The sequence below is a fragment of the Uloborus diversus genome, unplaced genomic scaffold, assembly GCF_026930045.1.
Source record: "Uloborus diversus isolate 005 unplaced genomic scaffold, Udiv.v.3.1 scaffold_17, whole genome shotgun sequence".
In the NCBI taxonomy this organism is placed as follows: Eukaryota; Metazoa; Arthropoda; class Arachnida; order Araneae; family Uloboridae; genus Uloborus; species Uloborus diversus.
Genome location: NW_026558318.1, coordinates 463,969 through 482,342, shown reverse-complemented (window position 1 = coordinate 482,342; position 18,374 = coordinate 463,969). Strand labels below are relative to the sequence as shown.

The window sequence follows — 18,374 nt, the reverse complement described above, 5'->3', positions numbered from 1 at the left end:
AAAAATTTTTCAAGAGAAAAATATTAGAGGAAGTCGATTGATTTTCTGAAAATATTAGTGGAAAAATAATTTTAGAATTTGGGGAATTTTGGTAGAAAACATCGCTTTTTGGGGAAAAATTGGAAGGGAATTGGGGAAATCTGGATTTGACCATCTGGCAACACTGAGTGGGGCACGAATGTGTGCAAGTGTCCCTTGAGTTTTTTCACCCCCTAAGCTTTACTTCTTTCTTTGTAGTATCACAATTTGGCTCTTCAGTTTGCAAACTTTAACTTATGCATCATGATGTTCAAATGACAAAACGGGAGAAACTGTGTTAACACTAGAAAGACGGAGGGGCCTGTGTTGCCCCTCGCGTAGTTTGTTGTTTAATAACTCGGATGATATCTAACGGAACTTAATGGAATTTTCTGACTTTTCATTCTATGACACTATTTGAATGCTTGTTTAATCATTTAATCATTCGTCCCATAGTTCCGTTAATATTGATCCTTATACCTAGAAAGACGGGAGGGGCCACGGTGGCCCCTAAGCATTTTGACAATTAAAAAATTTATTTTTTTCCTTAATCCTTATTGTTGTAGCATAAAAAAAATGCCATTCACTGTAGTTTAACCTGTAACTTCCTCTTTATGCAGCCGATTGGATATCCAAATGCTATAAACAGTACCGACTGCTTACCATCCTAACGGTGGCCATTGCTCTTAGAAAGGAAAACTAATTCAACCTTTTGCCCAGTATAGAGAGAAAAACTAAAAATAATTAAGTTCTAAGTTTTTATTTAGTCATGAAAGAAGGTGTATCAGGCATGTGGACTCCCTCAGGAAGAATTTTTAAAATAATTCACCCCAAAAATGGGTAGGGGCCACACTGGCCCCTTCAGTCTTTCTAGGTATACAGAAAATGTCAGTCGTTCTAGTGTTAAAGTGCTTATTGTGATACTATTTTAATGTGACCAGACGTCCCGCATTTTCTCTTACTGTCCCACTGCAGAAATGTCCCGCCAAAGTGTCCCGCTTTGTCGAAAAAGTCCAGCTTTTTTTGTTTAAATTCCGTCACACTAGAAATATAACATACAATCTAGATTTTTTTTAACGCTTTTCCGATTTTTTGCTGTCAGTAAACGTTAGAACGCCATGTAAAATGTTATTCTTTTGCTTCTCAAAACTGCTTCTAACAGCAAGTACAACTGAAAATAATAATTTCGATTAATAAATTTGTTGTGTGATGCAATATTCTTTACTTCAATACTATTAAATTATTTTCAACTTGAGTTCTTTATTGGTACATTTGAGTTATTTCTTGGCATTTTTCTGTTACGTAAAATATTAAGCCTGTGGAAGAAAAACTACTCTACTCCCCCCCCCCCCCATCATGTGTCCTGATTTTTAGCTTGAAAAATCTGGTCACATTATACTATTTGGGAATATATGAAATTGAATTCAGCTTCTGAAACTGCCTTTTCTTATCTGTATGAATTTGAAGAACTCTAATTGAAATTCATCATCAAAAACAAGCATCTGGAATGGAATATTTTGAAAGGAAATAAATAGTAATTTGGTATGTTACAATTTGTGTTTCTCATTAATTGCAATACTTGCCAATTTCTTTTACTGTAATTCCCAAACCATCCTCATATATATAATAGCCAAAATCACTGATTGAGTAACGCTCTGATGTCATCAACAATTCAAATAATCATCTGGGTTGAAAAATGAGATTTTTAAAGGAAAAAAAAGTGATGGTTATCTTTCTTTGTAAAATACCCTCTACTTTGTAATCATTGTTATTTGATGAAAAATGAAGGAAAGATTTTTTAAATATGTTTAATAAGAATAATAGGTTTAGTTTTCCTTTTTTTTTTTTTTTTTTTGAAATATCGTCTGCACTTTCTTGCCAGTTTTATTAGTTTTTGTGAAACACGATAGATTGACAAAATTGTTTTTCGTTGATGTACGTTCATTCTAAAATTACTTTTAGTCTGCAGTTTGAAATATTTTTCTGAAATTTTCAGAATTTAATTCATTTTTTCATTCATGTTGCCTGATGCTGGTGTGAATTAAAAATTCATTTTCATGCCTACTGATCGTAAATATATTTCAAATTCCTTTCTATTTTAAGCAAAAAGTAGAAAATTAAATCAGTTGCATGTCACATGTGAGGTTTATTTATTGCAATCACGATGATACACTTTAACAATTTTTTCTGGCAATGTTGATGAGCTGAGAACAGCTTTATACTAAGTATGATTTCAACAAGGAAATCTTCAGAAATTTGATGCATCTGATGAATTGCTAATTTCATGATTTTATAAATAGAATGGTCAGTTACATTTGTGTATAGAATTCTGTATAAGTTTTAAGCATTTTTCTCTCTTAGATATCTACTTTGGAGCCATACTAACATACACAAAAATTGTTATTTTCTGGTTATTACTGCATTGTATGTGGAATCCTATTCCACATTAAGCCATAAATGCATAATTACAGTGAAGCACCGTTTATATGTTTCTCTTTTATACAATTTTATCATTTATACATTTTTTAATTTGTCCCTGCAGAGTTTAATACATATTAATGTATCCTGTTATACGTTTTTTTCTCTTGTACGTTTTTTTCATACAGTCCCTTCAGAAACGTATAAACGGTGTTTCACTGTATGTTTAAAAAAAATAAAACTCATTTTATTTAGTATTAACCAATGTTTTAAGAGCATGAGTCTCAACCTTTGTATACGGTAAGCACATTTTTTTACGCTCACCTGAAAAGTAGTGAAAATGTGACTTACCTTAGTCAGGGTTTGATTTGCAAATATTTTTTTGAACACGTCAAATTTGACAGCTAATCTCTTTGATAAAAAGGCAATTTGCCGCTGTCATACCGTGAGGGATTATTTTCTCGTTATTAATACAGGGTGGTGACAGATCAGGGTATTCGGGGAAATCAGGGAAAAGTCAGGGAACTTTATTAATCAGGGAAATATCAGGGAATTTTGAAAAAATAACAAAAAATCAGGGAAAATTGATTTTTTGAAGAAAAAAAAAATTTTTGCTTTACAAAATTAAGTACTCTTAATTCCCTACGCATTTTCCGCCAATTATCTATTCAAAAAAAATAATAAAATATATCTTTAATATATCTATATTATTTTAAAATACATCTTTAGTTTAACAACTTTACATAACTTAAAACGTTTAAAATACTGCATTTTATACAAACATACAATGGATTTCAAGTAAAACAAAGCAAGAAAACCATTATCATTGGTAACGTAAATCAGGGAAATTTGGTGAATTTAATCAGGGAAATCAGGGAAAAGTCAGGGAACTTTTTTTCACAGTTCCTGTCGCCACCCTGTAATATCAATCTATTTTTCTTTAGAAACATTTTCATTCATGGTCTTGCTAGAACGTCTATTGTCTGTTAGACCTGTAAATAGACTTTTTCACTTACCCCTTTGTCTGCTGGTCACTGTTTTGTGCATAAAGGAGAGTTCACTGTATCTGTTGATGTATGAACAGGAATGACATTTCTGCAATGCATGTACGCTTGAAAACATACTTTTAAACGTTATAATTGCTTTTGTGAAAGGAATAAGTTGACAAGTTTTTCCTTAAAAAATGGTTTTTCATTCTTTTTTACATTCTTTAACTTTTTGATTGTGAAATCCTTAAAAAATAAAACACTGTACCAACATGTATTTTATCCAATCTATATATATAAAAATGAATGTTTGTCTGTATGTCATCCATGAACTCAAAAACTACCTGGCAGATTTGGCTGAAACTTTCACCGTTTGTTATTTTTGGTACTGGGAATGTTTATAGACCAGTTCGAAAAAAATCCGATCGATACAGTCAAATCTTGATATCTTGAACCTCCTTATCTCGAAACCCTTGATGATTCGAAACAAAAATTTTCCCCAGGCACTTTCTGTAAAACTTCTATGTATTTTCCATAGTTATCTCGAAATTTATTTTTCGAAACCCTTGTTATGTCGAAATTTTTGCACAGAAGCAAGTTTCAGTTGTCGTTTTGCTTAGGCAATTTTTGTAGTAAAACCAGTTCCAGAGACAGTTGCTTAACGTTTTTCATTCCTTTTCTTTGAAATATTGTGAATAGGGGATTGGGGCAAGATAATAGGGGAGTTTTGGCATGAAAGGGGTGATGTGTTTTCCCCAGAGTTTAGAATCTTTGTGCATTTCTCTCGAACATGTTGTCCACTTTGAGGAAAGGGGTTCGATTTTTCGTCCATCAGTCTTCAAGCGAAAACGGAAAATGAGTTCCTCATTTTCATCATTCAACTTTTTTAACTCCTACAAAATGGCTGCTGAGAACTTTTTGAATGTGAGGTTACTGGGTAAAGATAAAATTAGAATTTTTAAAATTTTAGGCGAAAAAACCAAGTTGAAATTGTGGTTCATTTCAAAATCTTATCCTGTGCACTTTCGACAATTAGAAATATAAAATATATAAATGCATATAGCGTACATGTGTGTAAATGTGAGAGTTACTAGTGTAATTTTTTAAAAACCTTGATAACTTGAAAACTCGATATCTCGAAATTTTTCCTCGTCCTGAGAGACTTGAGATATCGAGGTTGTACTGTAGTTCCTTTTTTATCCAATATAAGTCACAATCCATTGGATAAATACGAATAAAATGCAGAAATGAATTCGCGTGAAAGATCTCATTGATAAGAAGCCATTTTTCTTGAGTTTGAACAAATAAATTCTTTCTTTATTGTTTTATGGCTTTTCATGCAACGGAGGGATTTAAAACTTTTTCTATTTGATATTTTTAGCGATGGATTCATCTTGCAAACTGCGTGAGTACAAAATTTGAGTAGAGTCACGGCTTCACTCGATGCTTGGACCGATTCTTATGAAAATGGCTATATATATGTATTTTTCCACGGAGAAGGTGCATCATAGGCTCATTGAAGCCACTCGCCACCAGGTGGCACTGCAGAGTATCAACTTCTGCCCCGTTCAACCGATTGTCATGAAAATCAGTATAATGATGTATTTTTTTGTTGGCATAGCAACGCGCGTCGGGTACAGCTAGTAGTCATATAAAAATTCCATGTGAGAATACTTGAGGTGGTTTTAGACTAATTAAAAAACTCACAAAAAAGCTGATGTTTAAAAAGTTGAATCAGATTTTATTGGATTTTTAAATTTTGTCCCTTTAAGATGACTTTAAAACTTCAGTTATCAAGAAATATCTTAATAACCTATCTTAATAAACCTAAACAAGTGGGAATTTTGAAACTTGGAGAAACATTATAATTCGTAGATTATTTTCCCAGAAAGCATCAACAATGTCATGTAAATTTAATTTTTATGCAGGGACATATAATCAGTGGTATAGTCCTGCCTCAAAAATTCAGCGGGGCTTGCAGCTGTGAGCATAAGAACTGCAGTCAAACCTTGATATCTCGAACCTCCTTATCTCGAAACCCTTGATGTCTGGAAACAAAAAATTTTTCCCCAGCATTTTCTATAGAAACCCCTATGTATTTTCCATAGTTATCTCGAAATTTATTTTTCGAAACCCTTGATATGTCGAAATGTTTGCACAGAAGCAAGTTTCAATTGTCGTTTTGCTTTGGCAGTTTTTGTAGTAAAACCAGTTCCAGGGACAATTGCTTAACGTTTTTCGTCCCTTTTCTTGGAAATTTTGTGAATAGGGGATTGGGGCAAGATAATAGGGGATGAAGGAGGTGCTGTGTTTTCCCCAGAGTTTAGAATCTTTGTGCATTTCTCTCGAACATGTTGTCCATTTTGAGGAAAGGGGTTCGATTTTTCGTCCGTCAGTTTTCAAGCAAAAACGGAAAATGCGTTCCTCATTTTCATCATTCAGTTTTTTTAACTCCTACAATATGGCTGCTGAGAACTTTTTGAATGTGAGGTAACTGGTTAAAGATAAAATTAGAATTTTTAAATTTTTAGGTGAAAAAACCAAGTTGAAATTGTTGTTCATTTCAAAATCTCATCCTGTGCACTTTCGACAATTAGAAAATTTCAAATCTAGTGAAATATTGAAGACTACTTTATTGATCGTAATTCGAAGTGGTCTGATAGTACATATATAAATGAATATAGCGTACGTGTGTGTAAATGTGAGAGTTACTAGTGTAATTTTTTAAAAACCTTAATAACTCGAAAACTCAAAATCTCGAAAATTTTTCCCATCCCAAGAGATTCGAGATATCAAGGTTGTACTGTATAAAAATAAAAAGGGGGTGCTTCTCTTATTATTCCTCGACTACACCACTGCTTACGATTCAAATGAAATTTAGTATTGATGGCATAGTAATACACTATGAATTGATCCAAAAGTTTGAAAATTTACTTAAATGCAAGGATTACTTTCAGCTTTACTAATTATAATATCTTGAACAAGAAATTTTTTTTCTGGACAGTTTTTCTAGAAATTGTAAAAATAATAACAGTATCCAAATAGTGCAATAAAGCATAAAAAGAAAAGTTTTTAGAAAATTGAACATGCAAGTATGTTATTTAAAAATTTATGTAGGACTTTGTGACTTGATTTTTGATTTAGGTATTTACAGTAAAACTTCGTTAAGTCGTCACTCAAGGGACCAAAAATTTTTGACCACTTTTGCGGAGTGACTACTTATGTGGAGTGGAAATTAAGGAAGAAAAAAAAGTCTTACAAATATTCATGAATAGCAGTAGAATTCTGTGAGAAAAACAATAACTTATGTAATCAATGTCTATAAATTAGTGGAAATTTTAAAAAGGGGGAAAAATACTAATGATAGTTACTTTGTTTTCTTTTCTCTTAACTATTCATTACTTAATAACAACTTATTTTAATGCAGTTGTGGTACATTAATACAATCCTTCAGTGTTGACTGATGAAGTTGTTGCTCACGAAAAAGAACTATCTCTTCTAACATACATCAAGCTTTAAATTTTGTGTTTGTTGTTCCTTGTGAACGGATGTTAAATACTGACTAACTTTCTCCAGGTATTAGATTTTGTCTGTCTTGCTGGAATTAGTTAGATTCAAATTCTTGGCACTTGGCAGAGTCACAGCAAGAAGTATGCTTTGAATGACCAGAACCGATTATCGAGATTTCAAGGAAAAATGAATATGAAACAGCCTTTCAACTAAGTCCGACACTATTGTCTAAGATCCGATAAGGAAATGGAATTTTAGAAAACAACTTTTGAGTGACTAGTTAAGCGGGTAAAATTGAATTTGGTGACCAGTAAAGGAGGGTCATTTTACATTACTGTGAATGAGACCTTGTTGGGACCAAAGAAAAACGACCACTTAAATGGAGTGACCACTTAACCGGTCGACTACTTATTGAGGTTTCACTGTATTATCAAAAGAGCATGAGCTTTTTGCTCACTGAGATTTTTCCAAGCTTGCTACTATGCTGACTTAGACATGTATCATTATGGTTTTTGAAAGAAATGTATGAATTTTTTCTTATTTCCCTCCAATAGATTTCGGCGGCATTTTTCGATCCAAAGCTCAAAATGATCTCACGGTGGGTGCTGTTGAAGTTGAAGACAGTTCAGAAACGATTGTTGATTTGCCTGTTGATTTGTTAGAAGCTGAAGAAATTGAGGTAAAATTGTTCTTGACTTCAAAATATGATTTTAAATAACAGACTGGCACGTAAAAACGTATGTAATTACAGTCGAACCTCCATATATCGAACTTCCACATATTGAAATTTTCTATACATCGAAATCCAGCAAATTTCTATGTTCATTACATAGAAAAATTGTTTCTATTCATCGAAAAAATCTCTATATATCGAATTCTTTCTCGAGACATTCATAGATTTTTTTTTTCCTCTTGAGACTGTTTGTCTCATGAAAAATAAAGGTTAGGGGAGAAAATTATGTTCACTAAAGGTTGCTACGAAACTCATAAGGAATCTGGGGTTGAGGGGTGTGTAGGTAGGTCGTTGTTTCGTTCTAGAGTTCATAAATTTCCTCAAGTTTATTTCATATATCTTAGTTGTAACCAGTAACATTGTAAAATCAGTTTCAAGTCATCCCTTTTGTCTGTTGATTATCGTTCCTAGTCCTTTTAGCTACAGTAAAAATCATTCAAGTTAAATAGATTATTTTTTTACTTTTCTCTTGATTTGTCAAAACGAAAATCCCCTCATGTTGCGGATCAAGTTGAATTGCCGAAGAATGAAGATGTATGAAGGCGCAAAATTGTAATTTGTATTTTTTTAATTATTGACTTTCATTTAATCCAGTGCTCGTATAAATTAGAAATTAGATTTCGTACACGAAAATTAGCGTTAAAGTTTTAGGAGATTTTTAGGATAAAATAAGAGCGTTTCTATATATCGAAATTTCTATAAATCGAAATTTTTTTCGGCAATTTGCTACTTCGATATATGGAGGTCCGGCTGTAATATTTTTATCCATAAAAGTTAAATTTTATGTGCACATTAATGAGTTGAGATTTCTGATTTCAAACTCATTAAAGGTTTCTGCATAATGAAAAATTAATTGTTTAAACATGATATATAGTTTGACCGCGGAAACATGTGAATCATTTCAGTCCACTCCTTAAAATGGGTAGAGAAGGAATAAATGATGTGGGCCATATTTACGAGTACAGCCCCTTTTTGTCCATATGAATTTTTTTTTTACACCAAGTTTTATAAAAGAGGAAATAATTCTACTCCTATCATCTAAGATAATAAAAATATTTGTTATGATCTGGAGGAAAAAAATGCTGCTTTATTTCCAATCATTTTTTAACAAAAAAAAAACATTCTTAAAGCATGTCAGAGCGAGCTGTGTGAGCGGGGGCCGTTAATATATTAGTAAAGTCGTGTGTAGGAACAATTCAGAATGAAGTCATTCAGCATAGTTTATTTACAGTTTGTATTTACGGTTGATGATGATGACGGTATGTACAGTACTGGCTAGAATGGATGACTCACCACAAAAAACTGTGATGTTTATGAATGCACAAGAATAATAGCATTTTACTAAATGTTTATTTTATGGGAATGATTAACTTTAGTTATACAGTGAAACCTGTGTAAGTTGACCACTTGCGGTGCAGTACTTTGATGGTCAACTTAGACAGGTGGTCAACTTATAGAGGGTAGTAATGAAAACTTTTTTTTTTTGTTTGTCATTTCTCGTCCCATGCATTCATTTTTAAACTAATTGGAATACTTTAAACTCACTGTCATTGTTTAACATTACTTTAAAACAATAAGAAAAAATGTTGTTTAAATATTTTTAGAGATTATTTACTAGAATGACGCATAAAGTATCATACAAGTTTAAAATTTCTGTGAATCGATCAAAAAAAAAAAGTTTCATTGCTTATGAAACACTACTTACTCAGACATGCCGATCGCTACGGATTATCCGTAGTTACTACGGAAAAAATTTTAAAAAGTTAGTTAACTACGAATTACGGAAAAGGCCCTTTTTTCTACGGAAAATTTTTGTGACATCAATAAACGCTAAATGCGATGAAAAAAAAAAATTTGGCGATCGCCGAAGCGAGCGAGTACTGACGATTATGGAAGTCTGCAGTCGCAGACAATGGGAGATGGAGAAATGGCGACGGTAGAAAGCAAAAGAATCCGGTTCTAACCGGAAATTCTCCCCACCACGTTTGGTGATATTTGCAGCAACCCTGCTTTGTGAGAGAAGGAGAGATAAGAATTTCTGCAGGCATTGCATTTTTCGTTCGCTTGCTCCTTGCTTCGCACGTGTTTGTTGTGTCTTTAGTCTCTGGTGTTTCTTATTTCTCATTTGTTTATTTTCTTTAATGGATGGAAACAAACGATCAACGTCCCCTCTTCCCGAGAGTCGGGCTAAAAAAAAAAGTTGTCAGAAATTCAGAGACGTTTATAGTAAAGAGTTTCCTTGCTTGGAAAAATCCAAAATATCGGAAAATATGGCGTTTTGTACGATTTGTACAAAAAACTTCAGTTTGGCGCACGGCGGCCGCGACGATTGTCGGCGGCACGTTTCAGCGAAGTCGCATATTGAAAACTCCAAGGCGGTGCAGAACACCAAAGAAGTCTCTACTTTCTTCAGAAAAAAAGATGAAAACTTGGAAGTCATCAAAGCAGAGTGTCTTTTCACTCGCTTTTTGATTGAGCATAATTTGCCCATTGCTACTGCAGACCATTCTAAACAGCTGTTTAAGGAAATGTTCCCAGACTCAAAAATAGCACAGCAATTCACTTGCGCTCGGACTAAATGTTCGAAGATTATAAAAAACATGGCTCAGCATTCTGTTGCGCAAACCGTTTCCGTTTGCAAAACACAACCATTTTCCATAAGCACCGATGGCAGTAATGACTGTGGAGATAAGAAGCTATATCCTCTTCTTGTGACATTTTTTAATGAGCGGTCTGGAAAAGTGACTACGGAACTGTTATCCCTTCTAGACTGTACTGATAACACAGGTAAAGGAATTTTTGATATTATAAATGATAATTTAAAGCAAAAGGACCTAACTTTGGACAATTGCATCAGCTTTAGTGCTGACAATGCATATACTATGATAGGGAAAAAGAAAGGTGTCGCATCTTTTTTTTCATCAGAAAATTCCTCTATTGTAATAAGAGGCTGCCCATGCCACCTTTTACATATTGCTGCAAAAAAAGCATCTTCAATGTTTGAGGTGGATATACAACTGTTTCTAACAGATATATATTTCTTTTTGGATAAAAGCTCCAAAAGAAAACACAATTTCAGAATGCAACAAGAACTGTGTGGCCTAGAGAAACCACATAAAATACTAAAGTACACGTCAACAAGATGGCTTTCGCTGTTAAATTGTGTGGATCGAATTTTGGAGCAGTGGGAGCCCCTGAAAGGTTTTTTTTCCGATGAAACAAATAACAGTTCAAACAATAAAAGATTCCAACAAGTGCAACAGGCCTTCAACAATCCCATGTTTAAACTAGTTCTCCTATTTCTCCAGAGCACCCTTCCATTATTTATTAAAGTTAACCTTCTTCTCCAGCAAGAGGAACCTCTCATACACAAATTAAGAAGAAATTTGCAACAATTATTTTTTGACCTATTGGTAAGATTTGTCAAGCCATCAGTTGTTTCAGATAATAGCACAGAATTTGATTTTTCAAACAAAAATTACATGAAAAAATCCCTACAAAAGGAAGATGAAAACATTGTCATAGGAGTTAAGACAAAGATGTTTCTCGCAGAAAGTAATTTATCCAAGCAAGATGCTGAAGTATTTTACACTCAAGTTAGAGATTTTTACACGACAGCTCTTTCCTATATTTCTGAAAAGTTGTTAGGAGAACTTGAATTTTTAAAACATGCCGAGATAGTTGATGTAACAATCAGAGACAAAATTTCATTTTGTTCTGTGATTTGGATGGTAAATCGTTTCCCATTTCTGATTCCATCTACAGCACTCGATGATTTGGAAAATGAATTTGTTCATTATCAAGCAGATAAATTTGAATCTATTCACCTTACTAAAAGAATAGATGAAATTTGGAATGAAATTTCACAGCTAAAAGATTGCAATGGAGCTGTGAAGTATAAATTTTTGTCTTCAATTATGTATGCAATTTTATCTGTACCACATTCAAATGCTTCTAGTGAACGACTTTTTAGTTTGGTTCGAAAAAATCATACAGAGTTTCGCCCAAATTTGAGCACTGAAGTATTGGAAGCTCTTTTGGTGCAGAAGTTAAAGATGTTTTCTTCTCAAGAGGCATGTTTTGAGAAAAAATTCTCAAAGGAAGAATTGATGTCAGCAAAGCAAGGCGCAACTGTAGCTTCTTCCACTTGCAGCTAATTCAAATTAAACATGGACCGTGAGTTCCAGTCTAAACTAGATAAGGACTCTTTTTTTTTTTTTTTTAGTTTGAATGAAAACTTTGTTTTTTTTTTCTTCAAGTTGTTAAAATTTTTAAGAAGGATTTTTGTTGGGAAAAAAAAAAACTTTCGAAGGAGGAATTAAAGTCACCACAGCATGGTTTAACTATCTTCTGTTTGGCTTGCAACAGATTTCTAGAATTCATGGACTCGGATTAAAAAGTTCAATTGTTTCATCTTTTTTTTTTCCTTTAAAGACTTTGCTTTAAATGTGTTTTAAAATATCTTGAAAAAATAAGCTGTATTAAGAACAGTCATCCTCATGTGAAAAAGGTATGTCATTTAAAAATTTTATATTAACTTATGTTATTATTTCTGTACATATGAATAAATATTTTGAAAATTGCTTTAAGCTTTTCTGCCATAGCACACAACATTATTTAAGTGGATTCATAATATTTAATATTAGATTCATGAATGCTCTTGATACAAAAAGGAAATCATACTTGCATTAAGCAGTGAAGAAATTCAAATTATTATCCAGTGTATATTTAATTCCATAATTTCCTCTTATAATCTTGATGAACAAGTTTACTTGGTGTAATATATATAACCTTTTAATTTTCGTCGTCGCTATGTATTTGACTTTCGACTTTTGTCATAGCGTTTGTCGGGAATTGTAAACTACTGATAAGCACTGAAAACTACTGAAAATTTTTTGAACTTCTACTGAAAGCTTGAATAAGAGAGTGGCATCTCTGCTTACTTGATTTTAACAATTCCTAAAAATGCATAACAAGTCAAAAGTGACTCAAATTCTTCCTTTGATTTTTTCTTGTACATGTTTAACCATGGTAATCTACTTTTCAACAAAATACCTCCTTATTGAATTTTGGGGCATTTTCTGGGACAACATGAGCCCAATATTTTTCGATGGAAACATAAATATTCATAGGTTTTCTAAAATGTCTGGTTAATATTAGTGGTCAAGATAGAGAGGTGGTCAAATTACAGAGGTTTTCCTTCATTATATAAGACGGGACTAATTCCGTTCCTGACAAAAGCGGTCAACTTAGACAGGTGGTCAACTTACAAAGGTGGTCAACTTTACAGGTTTTACTGTATAAGCACATTATACATAAATAGTTGAGAAAAGGTTCAATATTTGGTGTGGAAACCTTTTCTTTTCCAATACAGCTTGGATACGATCAGGCATGGAAATGCATAATTTTTCGCAATAGTGTGGTGTAATTTCTGTAATCGGCACTTGTTTTATAGTTTCTCTTAAGCCCAAAAGTGAGGTGGGGTTAGGCTCAGCAACTTTGCGCTTTGAAATTACCCAGCAGTTCTCGATTGGGTTTAGATCTGGGAAATTTCTTGGCCTCAGCCCAAGGATCTGAAACCCCTTTTTTTGCAATACATGTCGTAACAGATTTAGTCTGGTGGCAAGATGCTCCATCATGTTGGAAGTTGTGCACTGGTTGATATTCATAAACGTTGGTAACTTCTCTTTTAGCAGATCGAGATAAACAGTTCCATTAATTACAGTCAGACCTCCATATATCGAAGTAGCAAATTTCTGGAAAAAAATTTGATGTATAGAAATTTCGATACATAGAAACAACCTTATTTTATGGTACAAATCTCCTAAAACACTAAAATTAAAGCTAATTTTCGTGTATAAAACCCAATTTCTAATTTATACAAGCAACGGATTAAATAAAAGTTGAAAAATATAAATTTACAGAAATTACATTTTTGCGCCGTCATACATCTTCATTCTTCTGCGATTAATTTGATTCGCAACATTAGGGGGTTTCGTTTTGACAGTGTAATCAAGAAAAAAGTAAAAAACCAATCTACTTAACTTGAATGATTTTTACTGAAGCTAAAAAGACTGGGAATGATAATCAAAAGACAAAAGGGATAGCTTGAAACTGATTTTACAGTGTTACTGGTTACAACTTAGATTTCAAATAAAATTTGAGAGAATTTAAGAACTCCAGAATGGAGCAACGACCTATCTACACAGCCCTTAACCCCAGATTCCTTATGAGTTTCGTAGCAACCTTTAGTGAACATAATTTTTTCCCCTAATTTTCATTTTTCATGAGACAAACAGTCAGAAGTGGAAAAAAAATCTACAAATGTCTCGAAAAAAATTTCGATCTATAGAGATTTTTTCGATATATAGAAACAATTTTTCTATGTAATGAACATAGAAATTTGCTGGGATTTCGATACATAGAAAATTTCGATATGTGGAAGTTCGATATATGGAGGTTCGACTGTAATTGATGTGTCTTCAGGCATGAACCACAATTCACATCTTTCCTTGGCACAAATGGCTCCTCTGATCATGAGTTTTTCAGCATTTTTTATGGTGGGAATACTGTAGAGTTGACAGTCTCTTTTATTGGGAGGTCGTCGTATGTTTCTACAAAATGCATAAAACTGTGATACTTGAGTCTCGTCAGAAAACATCGCATGTTTCCATTGCTCCGCAGTCCACCCCTGCTAATTTTTACAAAATTTCAGTCAGTCAGCAATGTTTTTCAGAAAATTTAGGCTTTTTGGTAGGCTTGTAGGACTTTAAATTGGCATTGAATAGCTTCCTGCAAATTGTCTTTTGGCTAGGGACATTATTACCTTTTGCTAAACCGGCTTGGATTGCTTTCGCTGATTTTCTATGTGACTTCTTTGGGGCCGAAATTATGGAATCATCCTGTGCTCTTGTGAAGACATTTTGGCTTTGAATATCCATAATTTCCGTTTTGAAATTACTTATAGACTCGGAAACTGTCTTTTGTGTCAATTGTAATCGGGCAGCACTTTCCCAACACTATTACCTTCTTTGCTCAGAATCCTTGTACATGCATTTTGCGTAAAATTCTTCTACTGGGCATTTTGATATTACTTTACACTTCCAGGGCCCAATACAGGTTGATTTTACTACCGCTGTTCGGTACTTTCACAAAAATCTTATTTTAAAATCAGTACTTTCACAAAAATCAAGTTATAAAATCAACAGCTTCACAAAACTAACTTAGAAAATCGATGCATTCTAGAAACAATATTAAAAAAAAAAAAAAAGGAAAGTTTCACAAAAACCTGTGTTTTAAAATAGAAAACATGTTTTTCTGTTTAAAACATAGTTTACTCATAAAATAAAATGCTGAGATGATTTATATGAACAATCGCTTTTTAATAGTATTAAACTGAAGTTCCACTGTTTTTCGCCAAATTTCTTTTAAGCAATCTTTTAGCATCAGTTTTAGGCAATGGTGATTTCCTGAATTGTACACAGTACAAAGCTTATTGAGCTGAGATACAATATGTTCCCTACCTTTTATTTCCCCCTCCCCCAAAAAAAAAACTTTCGAAATATTAGTTAATGACATTTGCACTTTTCAAACTAACGTTTAAATTGCTCTAATTTTCTGAGACAAAAATTAGAATGTGCCTTTAAGAGATCACAAAATCAATGCTGATATATATATATATATATAATAATAAAAGTGAAAAATATTGAAAAGACCACACCAAGAGCCCATAGATGCGCAACACAGCAAAACTAAAAAGCCAAGTAAATATAAAATTAAGCAATCAGAATTTCAAATATTAAACAAATTATAAATAATAAGTGAAATTATAGTTATAATTACAAATAATAAGTGTAATTATAAATAACAATCCTTTTTATCATCACTTATTATTAATAATTTGTTTAATATTTGAAATTCTGATTGCTTAATTTTATATATATATATATATATATATATATATATATATATATATATATATATATATATGTATAAAAAACTTACAAAAATAGAATATAGATACAATACCTTCACAAAAATAGGTAGTGAGGAAAAAATGCTGGATTTGCCCCTGACTTCTGAAAAAAATTATGCGTCAATACACAGCGAACACATCTAATAAACTAAGCCAAGCAAGAACACCATCATTTTCACAAAACAAATATCTGGCGCCAATACGTTACTATGAATGGGAAAAAACAAGTGAGTCATCCTCTGGCCAGTACTGTAGATGATTTATAAAAGCTGGCTGAGCCCTTCTCTCTCTCTGCGAGAAGAAAAAAACAACCTCCTGTCTCTCACAAGACTGAAAGACATGTACCCTCTCTTGTACACCTCCAGGGGTCAACTGCCCCCCCCCCTTTTCTCCTCTTCTTCATTTTTGGAGAAGCTCACTGTCAGTCATGACGAAGCAGTCAAAGACGGCAATATTGTTACAAATTCTGTAAATAGTAATTATTGTAGCAACGTAAACTGTAAATAGTTTCCCGTAATGAATATACAGCCCCTTCACCTCTTCTCCACTTTTGGAGAAGCTCACTGTCAGTCATGACGAAGCAGTCAAAGACGGCAATATTGTTACAAATTCTGTAAATAGTAATTATTGTAGCAACGTAAACTGTAAATAGTTTCCCGTAATGAATATACAGCCCCTATACATTCGGCTGAAGTATACGAGCCCCCTATTTTTCATTGATAAGATTCGTGAATGAATAAAAAGAAGAAATAAGATAACGGTCTACGATTTTCGAGAAGCATTTGGAATCTTGTGGAATATTTGAGAGTTCTCTTTTGGTGTGTATAAAAAGCGTTATGCATGATAAAGAGTTTAGTTTCGATTGAGAATTTGCACTGAGAGTGTATTCGCTCTGTTTATTGTGAGGCATTTCGCTGTGTTGTTTTCCTATTTGGAAGTAAATACGTGTGTAACCGTTGAGTTTACGGTGTTGAGTGATATTTGCTTAAATGCTGATGATCAATTTAGCAGTTGTTGACGATCTTTCCTGTACATAGTGTAAATAAATTTCCTGTGTGTTCTCAAGAACTGTGTCTTCATTTCAAGAAAGTTGAAGTTGCACCGGATCCTTAACATTTATCTCATTGGAATTTATTCAAAGTGAGATTGCAATAAATAAATTTATCTTGAATGAGAGAATTTGATTTTCAATTTATCATTTGCTGTTTGAAGCTTGTTGATGTTTATTATTATTATGAAGAAAATGTACCCAATTTTGATGATTAATACTTCAGAGTTTTAGAATTAATTGAATTAAGAAAAAAATGTACAAATGATTATTTGTGTGATTATTTATATTTTGACATGTTTAAGTTGCAACAATAACTGCATTTAGTTGGCAAAAAAGTAATGATGACAAGCTTTACTTTCTAAACTGCAACCATACTTTGACCAATCCATTCTTCAATTTTCCTCTGTGTATCACACCTCCATGAAAATGAATACAGTCGGACCTCTATATATCGAAGTAGCAAATTGCGGGGGGAAAATTCGCTATATAGAAATTTCGATATATAGAAACAATCTTATTTCATCATAAAAATCTCCTAAAACATTAAAATGAAACCTAATTTCTAATTTATACGAGCATCGGATTAAACGAAAGTTAATAACTGAAAAATTAACAGATATTACATTTTTGTGCCTTCATACATCTTCATTCTTCGGCAGTTCAACTTGATTCGCAACATGAGGGGATTTTTGTTTTGACAACATAATCGAGAGAAAAGTAAAAAGTCAATCTACTTAACTTGAATGATTTTTACTGAAGCTAAAAAGACTAGGAATGATAATCAACAGACAAAAAGGATAACTTGAAACTGATTTTACAGTGTTACTGGTTACAACTAAGATTTGAAATAAACTTGAGGGAATTTAAGGACTCCAGAATGGAACAACAACCTATCTACACACCCCTCAAACCCAAATTTCTTATGAATTTCTTAGCAACCTTTAGTAACCATAATTTTCTCCCCTAACCTTCATTTTTCATGAGACAAACAGTCTAAAGTGAAAAAAAAAAAAATCTACAAATGTCTCGAAATTTTTTTCGATATATAGAGATTTTTTCGATATATAGAAACAATTTTTCTATGTAATGAACATTGAAATTTGCTGGGATTTCGATATATATAGAAAATTTCGATATGTGGAAGTTCGATATATGGAGGCTCGACTGTATTTCTAAAATAAGGCATGGTCAACCACCATCTCCTAACTGCCTTTCTTGAATACCTCTTTATCAAATTAAAGTGCTTGATGGGACTAAATATGTATTGTTTAAGGTTGAATGCAACTGATAATAATAGAAGGTGTTGTAAAAAATGGAAATTTGGAATAGTTTACCACAAGCAGCTGTTTCTGGCAATGGGGTAAATATGGGGTGAATGGGGTCTCGTTCATGCCACCCGAAGAAGCAAAAAATGTCTGCTTTTTATACTTTTGTCAACCGAGCCATCTCCATATGTTTTGATCAGACCCTTCTCAATAATGAACTCAATTTTTTGAAAGCCGTGGCTCTGGACAGGGGTTATCCTCTTCAGGTCATCGACAGGGCTTTTTGCAAACTTTCAACTCGGAATAAAACCTCCAACATACGTAGTTTTTCTTCTACAAATTTTGTGGTTTTACCTTTTTATCTACACATCTCTTTTCGTATTTCTAGAATACTCAGTAAATTTAACTTTCGCGTAAT

General features: G+C 32.9%; 1 protein-coding gene across 1 annotated transcript in view; it reads left to right on the top strand.

The window, feature by feature from the left end:
- LOC129233108 (doublecortin domain-containing protein 2-like) overlaps positions 1 to 18,374 on the top strand; it is a 66,059-nt gene that overhangs the window by 26,396 nt on the left and 21,289 nt on the right. Inside the window, exon 6 of the mRNA XM_054867167.1 lies at positions 7,487 to 7,611. Coding sequence (XP_054723142.1) covers positions 7,487 to 7,611 — 125 coding nt within the window. The remainder of the gene's footprint in view (positions 1 to 7,486; positions 7,612 to 18,374) is intronic.